The sequence below is a fragment of the Ranitomeya imitator genome, chromosome 1 (assembly GCF_032444005.1).
Source record: "Ranitomeya imitator isolate aRanImi1 chromosome 1, aRanImi1.pri, whole genome shotgun sequence".
Classification (NCBI taxonomy): domain Eukaryota; kingdom Metazoa; phylum Chordata; class Amphibia; order Anura; family Dendrobatidae; genus Ranitomeya; species Ranitomeya imitator.
In genome coordinates this window covers 32,515,651-32,535,275 of record NC_091282.1, presented here as the reverse complement: position 1 = coordinate 32,535,275, position 19,625 = coordinate 32,515,651, and the positions used below count along the sequence as shown (strand labels likewise).

The following is a 19,625-nucleotide window of genomic DNA, read 5'->3' as shown; positions in this document are numbered from 1 at the left end:
AACAAGAGCCAGGAGGAACAAGGGGAAGACTGTGACTGAGAAAGACCCACAGGAGGAATACTGGGAGGGCTACAGAAGATAAGGACACCCAGGAGGAACAAGGGGTAGACTGTACAGAAGAAATACACCCAGGGGGAATAAGGGGAAGACTGTAGATGAGAAACACACCTAGGAGGAATAAGGGGAAGGCTACAGAAGATAACAAGAACCAGGAGGAAAAAGGGGAAGACTGTGGCTGAGAAAGACACACAGGAGGAATAAGGGGAGGACTACAGAAAATATGGACACCCAGGAGGAACAAGGGCAAGAGTGTACAGGGGAAAGACACCCAGGAGGAATAGGGGGAGGGCTACATAGGATAAAGACACCCAGGATGAACAAGGTAAAGACTGTAGAGGAGAAAGACCCCCAGGAGGAATAAGGGGAGGGCTACAGAAGATAAGGACATCCAGGATGAACAAGAGGAAGACTGTAGAGGAGAAAGACACCTAGGAGGAATAAGGGAGGGGCTACAGAAGGAAAGGACAGGCAGGATGAACAAAGGGAAGACTGCAGAGGAGAAAGACACCCAGGAGGAGAAAAAGGAGGGCTGCAGAGGATAAGGACACCCAGGAGGAACAAGGGAAGGGGCTGCAGAGGATAAGGATACCCACAAAGAACAAGGAGATGGCTACAGAGGCAAAGGATACTCAGGAGGAACAAGGGGAAGAATGTAGAGGAGCAGGATGCTTAGGAGGGATAAGGAGAAGGTTACAGAGGAGGAGGACACAAGGGGAGGAACTAAGGGAAGATTGTGTAGAAGGAGGATACCTGGGAGGGATAGATGGGAGGCTGCAGAGGAGAAGTACACCTATGAGGGTTGCAGAGGAGAAGTACACCCAGGAGGAGCAACAGGAGGCCTGCACGGGAGAAAGATACACCAGGAATGATAAGGGGAAGGCTGCAGAGGAGGAGGATACTCAGGGAGGAAAAAGGGAATGGCAACAAAGAAGGAGGACACCCGGGAGGGACAGGGGGAAGACTGTAGAGGGGAAGAACAACCAGGAGTAAAAAGAGAAGGATTTCAGAGGATGAGGCCATCAGGCAGAAAAAGGGTAGGGCTGCAGGGAAAATGGATACCTGGGAGGGATAAGGGGAAGACTCAGAGGACGACATCCCTAGAGCGGTAAGGGGAAGGCTGTAGAGTAGGAGGAAACCCAGAAGTAACAAAGGAAAGGCTATAGAAGAGAAAGACACCAAGGGAAATAGAGGGAAGGTAGCATAGGAGGACACTCGGGGAGGTACAAGAGAGGAGGACACCCAGGAAGGAGATGGGGGAGATGGCAGGGTATGACATTTATGCTACCATGTTGTAGTTATACATTCTCTTGCTACTAGGTGTCATAGACCTGTGCATTACTTAGCTCTCCAGCCTCACCCTCTTTTTCTATATCTACTGCTGATGTTGCTAGACCCCATTCCATATCCATCTTTTTTTTTTTATACACAGTTACGGGGGCTACTACTAGAAGGCAAATTTGTGTTAAAGAAAATGTTTCTTTTCCTCCTTTGAGAAACCTGGGAAATTATCCCGTTTAGTGGAGGGAGATGAGGAAAGAGAAGACTTCAGTCAATTCCAAACAGTGCAGGTTGCGAGCAATCGATTTAATAAACGATGTGTCACGTCAGATGGCCGCTAAAAAAAAATTCTGCATCTTAATCCAAACTGAGCTCTCTATTTGGGGAAGACAGAGATTGCCATCCTTTGGGGGTCATCATATGAAAGGGTCAGGACATACTATTAGTTGTTGTTCGTGTTTCCCTCTGATGTGACCTGTTGGGCAAAGTGATAAGAAAATCAAGAAGGCCAAGTCTGTTCGTCCCCAAGTGGATTTTGGCTTACAAAAGTTTAAGCACTTTTCGAAACTATTAAGGAAAGTTAAAAAGTGTCTAAGCTCTCAGACTGCAGGATATGTACGAGAGCTTTTCAGGAAATACATGGTCAAAGGTGCGTTGTTTCATCCTCCATCTGGCCATGGTGCCTCAGCATACCATTCATTTTAAAGAGTGCCACTGCAAAAAAAATGTATGCCATGTGATAAAGTTTTTTTACAATGGGTCCCTTTGGTGGACAAATGCCCCTTTCTGACCAAGGCTGGAATACCCCTTTCAACAGGAGTTAAGGCTTTGTTCATGTCACACCTGATCCTTCCACCAGACGTACTATATATTGTATAAATATAGCTTAGATTTATTTTTAGAGTCGTATGTTGCCCATAGACTCCCATATTAAAACGCATCAGTGACGTCTCAAGGTATAACTGCATAGAGATCATACTAGTACCATGTCCTGGTCACTAGTGTATCTTAAGGTGTGAAAACTATTGTTATAAGACTAATAAAAATTGTAGTTAATAAAAACACGCCTTAGAGAAGATCCTCTTTATCATAGAGGTGTTGGCATCCTTGAAATTGTTCCAAAAAATTAAGCATTTCTCAAAGAAAATTATGCACAATTACACGTTTTGTTATACACGTTTATTTCCTTTGTGTGTATTAGAACAAGACAAAAAAAATGCAGAGAAAAAAGGCAAACTGGACATAATTTCACACACAAAAAAACCAAAATGGGCTAGACAAAATTGTTGGCATCTTTCCAAAATTGTGAGCAAGCAACTTTCTTTCAAACATGTGATGCTCTTTCAAATTCACCTGTGGCAAGTAACAGGCGTGGGCAATATGAAAATCACACCTGAAACCAGATAAAAAGGGGGAGAACGTGACTCAATCTTTGTATTGTGTGTCTGTGTGTGTAACAGAAATAGGAGAAGAACTGTCTGAGAACTTGAAAACCAAAATTGTTGAACAAATATCAACAATCTTAAGGTTACAAGTCCATCTCGAGAAATCTTGATGTTCCTTTGTCCAACATAATAAAGAAGCTTACAACCCATGGCACTGTAGCTAATCTCTCTAGACGTGGTCGGGAAACAAAAATTGATGAAAGGTTGCAACGCAGAATAGTAAGGATGGTGGATAAGCAGCACCAATCAAGTTCCAAAGAAATTCAAGCTGCCCTGCAGGTTCAGGGTGCATCGGTGTCAGCGCGAACTATTTGTCCACATGTGAATTAAATGAAACACGATGGCAGGACACCCAGGAGAAACACACTGCTGACACAGAGACATAAAAAAGCTAGAGTGCAGCCTGCCAAAATGTACATGAGTAAGCCAAAATTCTTCTGGAAAAGTGTCTTGTGGACAGATGAGACCAAGATAGACCTTTTTCGCAAAGCACATCATTCTACTGTTTTCAGAAAACAGAATGATGCCTACAAAGAAAACAACACAGTACCTACAGTCAAATATGGTGGAGGTTCACAAATGTTTTGGGGCTGTTTTGCTTCCTCTGGCACTGGATGACTTGACTGTGTGCAAGGCATCATGAAATCTGAAGATTACCAAAGGATTTTGGGTCACAATGTAATGTTCAGCGTCAGAACACTGGGTTTGTGTCGTAGGTCATGGGTCTTCCAGCAGGACAATGGTCGAAAACATACTTCAAGAAGCACCCAGGAGGTAAACAAAGCGCTGGAGAGTTCTGAAGTGGCAGCAATGAGTCTGGATCTAAATCCCATTCATCACCTGTGGAGAGATCTTAAAATTACTGTTGGGAGAAGACGCCTTCACATATGAGAGACCTGGAGCCGTTTACAAGAGAAAAGTGGTGCAAAATTCCAGGTGAGAGGTGTAAGAAGCTTGTGGATGGTTATAGGAAGCTATTGATTGCAGTTAGTTATTCCAAAGGATGCAACCAAATATAAAGTTCAGGGTGCCAACAATTCTGTCTGTCCCTTTTTTTATTGTAAAATTATGTCCAATTTGCCTTTTAAAACAGCTCAGTATTTCCATGTAGGATCTGGAAGGAATTAATTTCTCCTAATGTGAGGCAATCATACATCAATATAGGAAAGGGTTCTTTACAGTTAGGGCAATCAATATGTGTAATGATAATAATCATGTATACAATGAAAGCATTGATGGCTAATTATAATAAAGAAAAACAGTTCATAACTACTCAAGGGAAATGTCTATCGGCAATGTAGAATCTGGAAGGAATTTCCCCCCTTCTTACATAATTATAAGAAAGGGTTCTTAACAGTTAAGGCAATCAAAATGTGTAATGATAATAATCATGTATACAATTAAAGCATTGATGGCTAATTATAATAAAGAAAAATGGTTCATAGCTAGTCTAGGGAAATGTCTATCTGCCATGCAGGATCAAGAAGGAATTTCACCCCTTCATACATAATTATAGGAAAGGGTTCTTTACAATTAAGGCAATCAAAATGTGTAGTGATAATAATCATGTAAACAATGAAAGCATTGATGGCTAATTATAATAAAGAAAAATGGTTCATAACTTGTCAAAGGAAATGTCTATCTGCCATGTGGGATCTGGAAGGAATTTCCTCAATCTATACATAATTATAGGAAAGGGTTCTTTACAGTTAGGGCAATCAAAATGTGTAATGATAATATTTCTAATAAAGAAAAACGGTTCATTACTAGTCAAGGGAAATGTCTATCTGCCATGTAGGATCTGGAAGGAATTTCCCCCCTCCATACATAATTATAGGAAAGGGTTCTTTACACTTAGGGCAATCAAAATATGTCATAATAATAATGTATACAATGAAAGCATTGATAGCTAATTAAAATAAAGAAAAACGGTTCATAACTAGTCAAGGGAAATGTCTATCTGCCATGTGGGATTTGGAAGGAATTTTCTCCCTCCATACATAATTATAGGAAAGTGTTCTTTACAGTTAGAGCAATCAAAATGTGTCATAATAATAATCACGTATACAATGAAAGCATTGATAGCTAATTAAAATAAAGAAAAACAGTTCATAACTAGCCAAGGGAAATGTCTATCTGCCATGTAGGATCTGGAAGGAATTTCCCCCCTCCATACATAATTATAGGAAAGGGTTCTTTGCAGTTAGGGCAATCAAAATGTGTAATGATAATAATCATGTATACAATGAAAGCATTGATGGCTAATTATAATAAAGAAAAACGGTTCATAACTTGTCAAGGGAAATGTCTATCTGCCATGTGGGATCTGTATGAAATTTCCCCAATCTATACATAATTATAGGAAAAGGTTCTTTACAGTTAGGGCAATCAAAATGTGTAATGATAATATATCTAATAAAGAAAAACAGTTCATAGCTAGTCAAGGGAAATGCCTATCTGCCATGTAGGATCTGGACGGAATTTCCCCCCTCTATACATAACTATAGGAAAGGGTTCTTTACAGCTAGAGTAATCAAACTTTGTAATGTCCTACCCAAGAGATAGTAATTGCATTTACAATGACAGCATTGAGGGCGATCATCATAACGATGAAGGTTGCTTAATTGACCAATGGAAAAGCTCTTTTTGCCATGTAGAGTCCGGAAGGAATTTCTCCCTCTTAATGTCATTAATTCATTCATAAAGAAAAGGATTCTTTACAGTTAGAGAGATCAAACTTTGTAAAGACCTAGCCCAAGTGATAGTAATTGCATATACAATGATAGCATTGAGGGCGATCATTATAACGATGAAAGTTGTCTAATTGATCAAGGGAAATTATATTTCTGCCATGTGGGGTCTGGAAGGAATTTCAACCCTCCAAATGCGAAACAGAATTGACTACAGGGGGTTTTGTTTTGTCTTCCCCTGGATCAAAGGGATAAGTCTGTTGAACTTGACAGACAGGTAATTATGGAACCATGCAGCTACATAGTAGGACTGTTGAATCGCGAGGCTTATAGTGAAGATTCTGGGCCCCGATGGGAAGATTTTGTCACAGGGCCACCAGTACCCGGTGCCATCCAAAATACTGGTGTCTTCTTATGAGGCACAGGGGCAACTTTAGGCACCAGCTGCAATTTGCTACCTATGTTCTCCCGATATCTACATACCCCTGATGATCTAGATTAAATGATAATGTGAAAAGAATGACAGCAGGAACATGAAGCTGAATATTGGGCGAACCATCCTCCCTGCTCCCTGACGTTATGTGAACCATCCGAGAGAAAAGCATTGCAATTAGGGGGCCTCGGCCACATGTTAGTTTTGGATGACTGGGCATAAATACTTGACAAAGCACAATTAGTTATTTCTGGCCGTGACTATTTCCAGTGCTGCGTCCTCTTGTTCATTCATTTCTAGCGCTTCTTTTCACGTGGAAAAATAATCATTTATGCGTCCTTATGAAAACGAAAAACTTGCTCTGAAATGTTTTTGAATTTTCTACTTACAATTTTTTTTTAATTGTTTCCTTATCTCTTTAATTGTTTCCTTATCTCTATTGCTAAGCTGCATGTTTAATCCTCTTCTCACCATCTGAATTCACCCCAAAATTGCTGCTGCATTCCCTGCCTCAGCTTTTATACAGACTTTGATAGTGCTTCCGGATTGGCTGTGCTATGTCATGTGGTATGAGAGTTGCAAGAAATCTTGCAAGAAACCTTCCACGGCTGATGCAATCTTCTGCAATGTGCAAAATGATGTCTTTGTAGGTAAAATTTAAAATAAAATCATACTAGAGAATTCATACTCGCCTCCCTAATCGCCTGGTGTTTCCATTCCTCTACCGGTCTCTGTACTTCCGGCTCTATGTGATTTTGATACAGTCTGTCACCGCTGCAGCCAATCTCTGTCCACAGATTTGTCTCAATACAACCAATGATTGGCTGCAGCAATTATATTTCTGTGTCACGACATTATTCAGAGACTGTCGGGGAATTGGGAGGTGTTTGGATTGAAAAGGCTAGTAGGACTTGCTTTATTTTTTTTATGCTAGGCTGAAAATATACTCAACTGGACAACCCCTTTAAGACTTAAATATAAAATCTGTAAAGGTGTCCATTTATATTAAAGGAAAGCCATAAAAATCCAACAATTACAGCAAGATCTTATGACTCCCTCATATGTGTAAGGATGACACAATATCAGATTTCAAAGGAACAATGATTAGGCATGTTGGGTTTCAACATGCCCAGTCTTTTTTTTTCTGTGGAAGAGAAGTTGCCGCCAGAAGTTTCTGGCAGTGACCTGCTCTCCTCTCACCTTAAAAAACAGATGCACTCATGGCAGAGATGATCTCAAGGCTATATTCACACGTTGCATTTTTTCTGCATTTTTTTTTTAATGCAAATTTTAACCTGTGTTTAACAGTACCAGCAAAAGCTATGAGATTTCAGAAATCTCATGCACACACATTGGGTTTTTTTCCCGTACTAAATTGGAAAACTGTTGCTTTTTTAAAACTGCAGCATGTCACTTCTTTCAGCGTTTTTGCAGTGGTTTTTTTCACCCATAGAAAGAAATAAGAACAAATCTGCAGCAAAAAAAAGGCAGGTATCAGGCTTTGCTGCGTTTTAAACCATAATGTCTTGGTCTCCTCACCTGAGAATAGCAGTTAGGATTAGTACAATTTAATTAAATTAGTCATATGTTAAAGTAAACATTGGCCGACCAAGGTGTGAAATTGAGCAATGCCTGACCAACTCAAGGGCTGACCAAAGTGTGAGATTGAACAATAGCTGACAAATTCAAGGGCCTCAAACAACCAAAAGACGACGGTCTAGTTACCGACCCCTTAATGAAGCCAACCATAGATAAAATTCCAATTAATTTTATTGAAGACAATAGAAACAATGGACATACAATTTTTAAAAAAAAACGATACCTCTGTATAGATTCAGAACCATACCCCAAGGGGGTACCATAGAGAAAAACAGATTGCCGTACCAATAAAATGATAAACAAAAATACTGGAAAACATTTCCGGAAGAAGCAGAAAGGGCGAAACGCGCGTCGGGGCGCTGGGGAAACTGCGGGATTATGGATGCCACGGGATATCCACATATAAGTAACCTTGTATGTTTGGGTACATATTACTGGTCCTGGGACATTGGAGTCATGTTCACGTTTGGATTACAACGCTACTGCATTTTATAATATTATTGCACCTTATGAATTGCATTTATACACAAGTTACTTTAACATAGATATAGAATGGGATGCGGTTAGCACCTAATATGGGATCTACGTGAGACTGTGGGCTTGAATTATCAGGCACATGTTGTAGTTAGGTTGTTTTCCAGTACTCCTGTTTATCATTTTATTGGTACGGCAATCTGTTTTTCTCTATGGTTCCCCCATGGGGTATGGTTCTGAGTCTATATAGAGGTAGCTTTTTAAAAAAAAATTGTATGTCCATTGTTTCTATTGTCTTCAATAAAATTAATTGGAATTTTATCTATGGTTGCCTTCATTAAGGGGGCGGTAACTAGACCGTCGTCTTTTGGTTGTTTGTAGGCTTAGGAAGTACCATAAAAAGTATATATTTGGACACTTTCTTTTGAACAATTCAAGGGTTGACCAAGGTGTGAAATTGAGCAATGCCTGACCAACTCAAGGGCCCACCAAGGTGTGAAGTTTAACAATTCCTCACCAACTCAAGGGCTGACCAAGGTGTGAAATTGAACAATACCTGACCAACTCAAAGGCTGACCAAAGTGTGAATGTAAACTGTCCTACAAACTCAATGCACTGTCAATGTATTAGGTAAACTATTCCCGACCAATTCAACTCCCTCCACTTTTACATTTGTAATTGTGTACTTTTTCATGAGCCCATATAAACTGGATCCTATCGGCCGACATAAATAGATCCTTTTTTGATTAGCCAGCCTGGGGGGATGTCACCTTTCTGGCAAGATGGACATACAAGATAGCACAAGACTGGGCAATCAAAAGAGGAGCCAGTGATGCCGGCAGGTAGTAGGCGGTTGACAGGTCTACCCATCTGGCCTGACCTGGACAAAAATGAGTTAACTGAGAATCAATCAGTGAGCCTGCTATGACAGTCTGATATGGGAAGTTTGTAAATCTTTTATCTGTAATTTTCTGATTTCATTTTAATTGATTTATGAGCACAGATTACATTAACGTCCAAAGAAAAAAGTCTCTAAGAGTCAAACGATGCATAATTTTTACTAAAATCCAATTGTAGAAATTATTTTTTTAGCCTCAAATACATGCACGTAAGCAGAAGACAATGTTTTGGGGAGTCCTATACTGTGACTATGGGCTTGATGGCTGATATTGGGGTTCTATGGTTGGCAGTATTTTGAGGGGTTCTATACAGTGTCTTTTACTATGAGTTTGATGGCTGATATTGGGGTTCTATGGTTGGCAGTATTTTGGGGTTCTACACAGTGTCTTTTACTATGAGTTTGATGGCTGATATTGGGGTTCTATGGTTGGCAGTATTTTGGGGTTCTACACAGTGTCTTTTACTATGAGTTTGATGGCTGATATTGGGGTTCTATGGTTGGCAGTATTTTTGGGTGTCCTATACTGTGATTGTGACTATGGGCTTTTTGGCTGATATTGGGGTTCTATGGTTTGCAGTTTTTGGAAGTCCTATACTGTGATTATTACTATGGGTTTGATGGCTGATATTGGGGCTCTATGGTTGGCAGTATTTTGGAGTCCTATACTGTGACCATTATGATGAGTTTGGTGGCTGATATTGAGAATCCTATGGTTGTCAGTACGATTGTTACTATCGGCTTGACTGATATTAGGGGCCATATGGCGACCAGTGTTATTGGGGGTCCTATATTGTGACCCTTACTATGGGTTTGATAACTGATATTGGGGGTCCTTTGGTAATCTTTGCCTTGGATGTCCTACACTTAGCAAAGCTCATAGGCCCCAATGCAAAGGCTCCAAGGAAGTGCCCCGATATTGCAAGTCTTTAAAAGTATTGGTCTTTTTATATAGGCCAAATGAACTTTTTGAGACCCTTGACCCTACGGCCTGGGTGCAATTGCAACGGCCCCTGCCTACACTTTGACAACTTGTTTGGTAGCTGATATTAGGGATCCTATCGTGGTCATTGTTTTTGGGGGGTTCTATACTATGATTGGTACTAAGTGGTTTGATGGCTGATATTGGAGGTTCTATGGTGGTCTGTGTTTTTGGGGGACCTATACTTTGGCTGTTACTATCGGTTTGATGACCGATTTTGGAGATCCTATGGTTGTCATTATTTTTTTTGAGTCCTATATTGTGACTGTTTCTATAGGTTTGATGGTTGATATTGGGTGTCTTATTGTTTTCTTTGTTTTGTGGTCCTACACTCTGACTTTTACCAAGGGTTTGATGGCTGATACGGAGGGTCCTTTATCCAGCCATCAAGTATTTACTCAATTAAAAGTAACTTACTGATTGCTAAGGGTTTGACCTGTGGGATCCCAATCGATCCTGAGAATGTGGGCTTTGGATCAAGAGAATGTGGCCCTACAGAGCTCCATCCAAGGGGAGCAAAAGTGAGCTTGCTGGCTCCATTCATTGACTATGGAACTGTGGAAGAAAGTAGAATACAGCACTCACCTATCTTCTACAGCACCATAGACAATGAATGGAGCCGCGGTCAAGCATGCACAACGCCACTCCATTCTTCGGAGATACCTATCTATAAGACCGAGGGGTAACTTTACATGTGACGAAGCGCTGGTCAGCACAAACCTCAGTGCAACAAAAGCAGAGATGTAATTTTAAAGGATTATTTCCAAAAATAGCAAGTTATTCCCTATCCATAGGATAAGGGATAAGTTACTGATTGCTGGGGGTCGGACCGCTGGGACCTCCAGTAATACCAAAATCAGGGATTTGGAACCATGAGCACAGGCTCTGCAGCCCCATCTGAGTGGAGTGAGTCGCGCATGCTTGACTTTACTTCATTCATTCTCTATGGAGCAGTGCGCCTCTATTTCCACAGTCCCATAGACAATGAATGGAGCAGAGGTCAAAAATGTGCATAAGGACAGGACTGCAAAGCCCCTTTCTTGGGGTTCCAGAGCCACGATCCCAGGATCCATGGGGGTCTTAGCAGTTGGACACCACCAATCAGCAAGTCATCCTCTATCATATGGATAGGGCATGACTTGTTTTGGGGGAGTAAAGCTCTTTAACTGCACTGATAAATTGTAGCAGCCAAGTAGAGAGAATACTGAAGTGTTTAGCTCACAGAGCATTGTGTGCACTAGGTATAATCGTATCATTTCTCAGCTGAGAGCAGGGCGAGCAATGTACAGGATTTCTGACTCTAGATGGATATGAGAATACTCAGTTTAGTATGTTAGAATGTAACAGAACTTTTTGCCTCTACAATATATCAGTCTGGAGTTCTGGATGTTTAGCTCACAGAGCATTGTCTGCACTGGGTATAATCGTATCATTTCTCAGCTGAGAGCCATGTGCAGGATTATTGCCTCTAGATGGATACGAGAATACTCAATTTAGTGTATTAGAATGTAATAAACCATTTTGTTTGTACAATGTATTAGTCAGGAGATCTGGATGTTTCGCTCACAGAGCATTGTCTGCACTGGGTATAATCGTATCATTTCTCAGCTGAGAGCCATGTACAGGATTACTGACTCTAGATGGATACGAGAATACTCAATTTAGTGTATTAGAATGTAATAGAACATTTCGTTTATACAATGTATCAGTCAGGAGATCTGGATGTTTAGCTCACAGAGCATTGTCTGCACTGGGTATAATCGTATCATTTCTCAGCTGAGAGCAATGTACAGGATTACTGACTCTAGATGGATACGAGAATACTCAATTTAGTGTATTAGAATGTAATAGAACATTTCGTTTATACAATGTATCAGTCAAGAGATTTGGATGTTTAGCTCACAGAGCATTGTCTACACTAGGTATAATCGTATCATTTCTCAGCTGAGAGCCATGTGCAGGGTTATTGCCTCTAGATGGATACGAGAATACTCAATTTAGTGTATTAGAATGTAATAGAACATTTCGTTTATACAATGTATCAGTCAAGAGATTTGGATGTTTAGCTCACAGAGCATTGTCTGCACTGGGTATAATCGTATCATTTCTCAGCTGAGAGCCACGTGCAGGGTTATTGCCTCTAGATGGATACGAGAATACTCAATTTAGTGTATTAGAATGTAATAGAACATTTCGTTTATACAATGTGTCAGTCTGGAGTTCTGGATGTTTCGCTCACAGAGCATTGTCTGCACTGGATACATCGTATCAGCAGAGTCTATGAAAGAGTGTTCTCATTTACTGGCAATAAGCAAAAATTAAAACATTGTATTCTATTTTTACGATAGAATAATTATGTTTTATGTATATAAAACCGGACCCCCCTTTCCCACTATTAAAGATCCCGCCGGCCGCACTGTATAAACGCGTCGTTGTATATTTTGGCGCCTGCGACTGTCACAAACGCTCAGTGTTATACGCGGTACTAATCACTGTCAGCGCTGAATGGAAATCTGACACGGATACTTGATGGAGGTGCAATAAAGTTAGTTCTGTATCCGTCATGTGTCATGGGGCTTTCTATCCGTCCTTCTCTCTTTCACTGGCCGCTAGCAAAAGCCTCCATTGTTGCGAGGAGATGTATGTTCTCCTTTAATCCCCTGCAAATCTCTCTCCCACATCCCTAATATTGTATTCATCGCCATGCACGGCGGCCCCCTCCTGCCCCCCGCTCTCGTCTGTGACGGGCCCTGGGAAACTTGCAGCGCCAATGGACACCACAAACAAGGATGCCTCTCTTGTTGCCCCAGCAATGCCAAGTGTAGTGCGAGCGATTTCTCTCCCCGCGCTGCACTCCAATGGTGAAAGGGATGACGTGAGGGATAAACAGAACTTGAAAACAAGAAAAATCTCCCTCAATCCCCTCTCTTTCTATTAGACTCCCGGCCCCTTTCTCCTTAAGCGAGTGTGAAACGGTCACACTGAGTCGAGATAAAGACATAACAAGCACTTCTGGGGGGCTACGAGGTAGGGAAAAAATCCAGTTTCACTATACATCAGCCCAGAACAAAGTCCGGGTGAATAGACGCTGAACAGAAGGTTTTCTATTCGGACGTCCTCACTTAAGAGTTCTCAGCACTGGAATGTTCGTCCCCATATGGGTAAACGGCCATATTACCCAACGGATCAACCATAATATCCCAAAAATGCAGATAACTCACTAAGTTACATCCACAAGATAAAAGAGTTTGTTGCCCTTCGTTCTCATTGGACCATTCCTTCTTAGTTGCAGTTCCTCTAGGGCGGAGTTTGGGGAGTTTGTCCAACAGAGATGGTACAAAGACACAAAAGAGCACAGTGAGGTCAAAAATACTCTGTTGTAAAAAAAAAATCACAGTAATAACCAAGTGCTAGTCAAAAGATGGAAAAAACAGGGTATTTAGTTGATACCTTTTTTGCAAAAAAAAATGTATACTAAGCTGCTCCACCAATCGTCAAGGTATACCTATAATAGAGCAGTCCTATCTAATGTATATAATCCCTATCTGATGTATTTAAAACCTGATCATCTGTATAGTACCTGTATAAGCAGGGTTCAGAGAGGGAATATCCATGTGGACATGCTGGATGGAACAGCTTTGATGCAAATGACTCATAAGGAGTGGTGGACTCTCCAGTCTTGTAGAAACAAGAGAACAATTATAGAACCAGAAACACATGGGCTACTTGCACATTGAACAAGTCTGTAGGAACCTGTTCACACACCACCAATAAACTTGAAGACACAAAAGAGCACAGTGAGGTCAAAAATACTCTGTTGCAAAAAAAAAATCACAGTAATAAGCAAGTGCTAGTCAAAAGATGGAAAAAACAGGGTACTTAGTTGATACGTTTTTTTGCAAAAAAAAATGTATACTAAGCTGCTCCACCAATCGTCAAGGTATACCCATATAGAGCAGTCCTAACTAATGTATATAATCCCTATCTGATGTATTTAAAAACCTGATCATCTGTATAGTACCTGTATAAGCAGGGTTCAGAGAGGGAATATCCATGTGGACATGCTGGATGGAACAGCTTTGATGCAAATGACCCATAAGGAGTGGTGGACTCCCCAGTCTTGTAGAAACAAGAGAAGAATTATAGAACCAGAAACACATGGGCTACTTGCACATTGAACAAGTCTGTAGGAACCTGTTCACACACCACCAAGAAACTTGAAGACACAAAAGAGCACAGTGAGGTCAAAAATACTCTGTTGTAAAAAAAATCACAGTAATAAGCAAGTGCTAGTCAAAAGATGGAAAAAACAGGGTATTTAGTTGATACGTTTTTTTGCAAAAAAAAGTATGCTAAGCTGCTCCACCAATCGTCAAGGTATACCTATAATAGAGCAGTCCTATCTAATGTATATAATCCCTATCTGATGTATTTAAAACCTGATCATCTGTATAGTACCTGTATAAGCAGGGTTCAGAGAGGGAATATCCATGTGGACATGCTGGATGGAACAGCTTTGATGCAAATGACTCATAAGGAGTGGTGGACTCTCCAGTCTTGTAGAAACAAGAGAACAATTATAGAACCAGAAACACATGGGCTACTTGCACATTGAACAAGTCTGTAGGAACCTGTTCACACACCACCAATAAACTTGAAGACACAAAAGAGCACAGTGAGGTCAAAAATACTCTGTTGTAAAAAAAAAAATCACAGTAATAAGCAAGTGCTAGTCAAAAGATGGAAAAAACAGGGTACTTAGTTGATACGTTTTTTTGCAAAAAAAAATGTATACTAAGCTGCTCCACCAATCGTCAAGGTATACCCTTACAGAGCAGTCCTATCTAACGTATATAATCCCTATCTGATGTATTTAAAAACCTGATCATCTGTATAGTACCTGTATAAGCAGGGTTCAGAGAGGGAATATCCATGTGGACATGCTGGATGGAACAGCTTTGATGCAAATGACCAATAAGAGAGGGTACAAAGTAGAGCCTATCCCTGTCTTAGTGTAAAGTAGTTTTCTGGTTTCAGCAAACCCTTTCTGTTTTGAAAAAACAAATTGACCTTTATTCACCATCCCCAGGTCCAACACTAAGTGTCCGACGCTGCTTCGGTGTCTATTATTATCTGCAGTGCTGGTGTCATGTCAGCAGTACTGCAACCAATCAGTGAGTTCATGCCATCAACACAAGCAGAATTGATTGGCTGCAGTGCTGTGTATGGAATGCTCTCGCTGCAGACAATAACAGACACCAGGAGCAGTGACTGAGAACCAGTGTTGGACCTGTGGAGGCCTGTGGAGGCCTAAGGGCCCCAATGTAAAAGATTACATATTTGGTGTGTCTCCTCCTGCTGTAAATGCAAGCCATGCATCTGCTCTGGGACTCTTGAAGAAAAGTAGTAGAACTATTGCTATTTAGGGTGGTAAATGTGCACAGGACTCCCCTCCCCTGAGGATCTTTGTAACAAACAAAAGGGTGGAGAAATGGCCATGGGAAACAGTCAGGGAATCAAACCAAGAACCTACTTCTAAGTGGCATAACATGGGGGGGAAGGGTGGTGGAGAGATCCTGGGAACAAAATTCTTAAAGGTGCAACATTTCAGAATACATTTTTTGGGGTGTCCCGGATCCCCATGAAGAGCCACTTTGAAATGTACCGGTAACAACATGATGCTGATACCGTTGAATCCTGTGGTAGAGCATGGAACCATAGCCTCCGTGCCCCAACACTGTCCAACCTGTGGGCCACTGGCAGCTGTAGACATATGGTCTATTAGTCAGCATCTTAGTGCAGCCTCCCAGCGCAGACTCCCAGTGCAGGATCCCAGTGCAGACTCCCAGTGCAGGCTCAGTGCAAGCTCCCAGTGCAGGCTCCCAGTGCAGGCTCCCAGTGCAGACTCCCAGTGCAGACTCCCAGTGCAGACTCCCAGTGCAAGCTCCCAGTGCAGGCTCCCAGCGCAGACTCCCAGTGCAGACTCCCAGAGTAGGCTCCCAGCGCAAGCTCCCAGTGCAAGCTCCCAGTGCAGGCTCCCAGTGCAGGCTCCCAGTACAGACTCCCAGTGCAGACTCAGTGCAAGCTCCCAGTGCAGACTCCCAGTGCAGGCTCTCAGCGCAGACTCCCAGTGCAGACTCCCAGAGTAGGCTCCCAGCGCAGACTCCCAGCGCAGACTCCCAGACTGGGCTCCCAGTGCAGACTAGACTCCCAGTGCGGGCTCCCAGTGCAGACTCCCAGTGCAGGCTCAGTGCAAGCTCCCAGTGCAGACTCCCAGTGCAGGCTCTCAGCGCAGACTCCCAGTGCAGGCTCTCAGCGCAGACTCCCAGTGCAGGCTCAGTGCAAGCTCCCAGTGCAGACTCCCAGTGCAGGCTCCCAGTGCAGACTCCCAGTGCAGGATCCCAGTGCAGGATCCCAGTGCAGGCTCAGTGCAAGCTCTCAGTGCAGGCTCCCAGTGCAGACTCCCAGTGCAGGATCCCAGTGCAGACTCCCAGTGCAGGCTCAGTGCAAGCTCCCAGTGCAGGCTCCCAGTGCAGACTCCCAGAGTAGGCTCCCAGTGCAGACTCCCAGAGTAGGCTCCCAGTGCAGACTAGACTCCCAGTGCGGGCTCCCAGTGCAGACTCCCAGAGCAGATTCCCAGTGCAGGCTCCCAGTGCAGACTCCCAGTGCAAGCTCCCAGAGCAGGCTTCCAGTGCAGACTAGACTCCCAGTGCAGGCTCCCAGTGCAGACTCCCAGTGCAGGCTCCCAGTGCAGACTAGACTCCCAGTGCAAGCTCCCAGTGCAGGCTCCCAGTGCAGACTAGACTCCCAGTGCGGGCTCCCAGTGCAGACTCCCAGAGCAGATTCCCAGTGCAGGCTCCCAGTGCAGATTCCCAGTGCAGGCTCCCAGTGCAGATTCCCAGTGCAAGCTCCCAGAGCAGGCTTCCAGTGCAGACTAGACTCCCAGTGCAGACTAGACTCCCAGTGCAGACTCCCAGTGCAGACTCCCAGTGCAGGCTCCCAGTGCAGGCTCCCAGTGCAGACTCCCAGAGTAGGCTCCCAGTGCAGACTCCCAGAGTAGGCTCCCAGTGCAGACTAGACTCCCAGTGCGGGCTCCCAGTGCAGACTCCCAGAGCAGATTCTCAGTGCAGGCTCCCAGTGCAGACTCCCAGTGCAAGCTCCCAGAGCAGGCTTCCAGTGCAGACTAGACTCCCAGTGCAGGCTCCCAGTGCAGACTCCCAGTGCAGACTCCCAGTGCAGGCTCCCAGTGCAGACTAGACTCCCAGTGCAAGCTCCCAGTGCAGGCTCCCAGTGCAGACTCCCAGAGTAGGCTCCCAGTGCAGACTCCCAGAGTAGGCTCCCAGTGCAGACTAGACTCCCAGTGCGGGCTCCCAGTGCAGACTCCCAGAGCAGATTCTCAGTGCAGGCTCCCAGTGCAGACTCCCAGTGCAAGCTCCCAGAGCAGGCTTCCAGTGCAGACTAGACTCCCAGTGCAGGCTCCCAGTGCAGACTCCCAGTGCAGACTCCCAGTGCAGGCTCCCAGTGCAGACTAGACTCCCAGTGCAAGCTCCCAGTGCAGGCTCCCAGTGCAGACTCCCAGAGTAGGCTCCCAGTGCAGACTCCCAGAGTAGGCTCCCAGTGCAGACTAGACTCCCAGTGCGGGCTCCCAGTGCAGACTCCCAGAGCAGATTCTCAGTGCAGGCTCCCAGTGCAGACTCCCAGTGCAAGCTCCCAGAGCAGGCTTCCAGTGCAGACTAGACTCCCAGTGCAGGCTCCCAGTGCAGACTCCCAGTGCAGACTCCCAGTGCAGGCTCCCAGTGCAGACTAGACTCCCAGTGCAAGCTCCCAGTGCAGGCTCCCAGTGCAGACTCCCAGAGTAGGCTCCCAGTGCAGACTCCCAGAGTAGGCTCCCAGTGCAGACTAGACTCCCAGTGCGGGCTCCCAGTGCAGACTCCCAGAGCAGATTCTCAGTGCAGGCTCCCAGTGCAGACTCCCAGTGCAAGCTCCCAGAGCAGGCTTCCAGTGCAGACTAGACTCCCAGTGCAGGCTCCCAGTGCAGACTCCCAGTGCAGACTCCCAGTGCAGGCTCCCAGTGCAGACTAGACTCCCAGTGCAAGCTCCCAGTGCAGGCTCCCAGTGCAGACTCCCAGAGTAGGCTCCCAGTGCAGACTCCCAGAGTAGGCTCCCAGTGCAGACTAGACTCCCAGTGCGGGCTCCCAGTGCAGACTCCCAGAGCAGATTCTCAGTGCAGGCTCCCAGTGCAGACTCCCAGTGCAAGCTCCCAGAGCAGGCTTCCAGTGCAGACTAGACTCCCAGTGCAGGCTCCCAGTGCAGACTCCCAGTGCAGGCTCCCAGTGCAGACTCCCAGTGCAGGCTCCCAGTGCAGACTAGACTCCCAGTGCAAGCTCCCAGAGCAGGCTCCCAGTGCAGACTAGACTCCCAGTGCAGGCTCCCAGTGCAGACTCCCAGTGCAGGCTCCCAGTGCAGGCTCCCAGTGCAGACTAGACTCCCAGTGCAAGCTCCCTGTGCAGGCTCCCTGTGCAAGTGGTGCAAGGACATCACTGGAATGAGTGTAAACCTTATTTTTTTGCATTGGGTGACACAAAGGTGGTATTATTAGTTTCGGAAGAAATACTCAGGGGGCATCCATACTTTAATGGGGCACTTAAGGAGGCGTAATTTGTGTTAAAGGGGGAACTCAAGGAGCATTATTACTGGGTTAGTGGGTAGAATACTTGCTGCTGGTATCCCACACTACGCCACTTACCTTTTCCTTATTTCCAGGGTATAGTAAAATGATTTTTTTGTCTTTTTAGGCATGGCAGCACTGGACAGTAAGGCATCTGGGAAAATGGGAATCCGAGCTGTCGTTTACTACATGACAACAACGGTCATTGCAGTAATCATTGGAATTATCATCGTCATCATCATCCACCCCGGGAAGGGCAGCAAAGAGAAAATGCATCGGGAGGGCAAAATCGAGCAAGTCACCGCTGCAGACGCTTTCCTTGATTTAATCAGGTGCGTTATTATTTAGCAGTATCCATTTCTGGTGTCTTCTTATGTGACAGAGGGGCCTTTTGGCTTCCTCAGGTATCAGGTATACATCACACTTCTTTTCATTGCTTGACTATATACAATATATTATATTACACTAAATTATTTTGTATTATATTATATCATACTATATTATTTTGTGTTAAATTATATTATACATGATATTACATTTTAAATTGTATTATACTATATTATATTAAATATTATAATTTATATTATCTATTTCATCTATAAATAATAAATATAAATTATTCTAATATATTATATATTTATATATTATATATAACATAACATTCTAATGTATTATATATATAATATTCTAATATATTGTGTATATAAATATATATATATATATTTATATATAAATCTAATATATTATATATATTCTATACCATACATGTAATATATTAGAAAGTTCTATTATACATTTTAGATTATATGTATTATACATTACATATTATTTTCTATTATACTATATTAAATATTAGATTTTATATGATATATTTTATATATAAAATAATATAATATAAATACAATTAATAAATAATAATATATCTAGTATATTCTATATATATATTATATATGACATAATATTCTAATATATTGTATATATTTTATATATATATATATATATATATATATATATATAATATACATGTAATATATTCGAATATTACTTTATAAATTATATGCTTTACGATATTACATAAAATTGCATCATATTGTAAAT

At 43.0% G+C, this 19,625-nt stretch overlaps 1 protein-coding gene across 1 annotated transcript in view; it reads left to right on the top strand.

Moving 5' to 3' along the window:
- Nucleotides 1-19,625, top strand: part of SLC1A3 (solute carrier family 1 member 3) — a 105,514-nt gene that overhangs the window by 68,081 nt on the left and 17,808 nt on the right. The window contains exon 4 of the mRNA XM_069745948.1: nt 18,655-18,859. Coding sequence (XP_069602049.1) covers nt 18,655-18,859 — 205 coding nt within the window. The remainder of the gene's footprint in view (nt 1-18,654; nt 18,860-19,625) is intronic.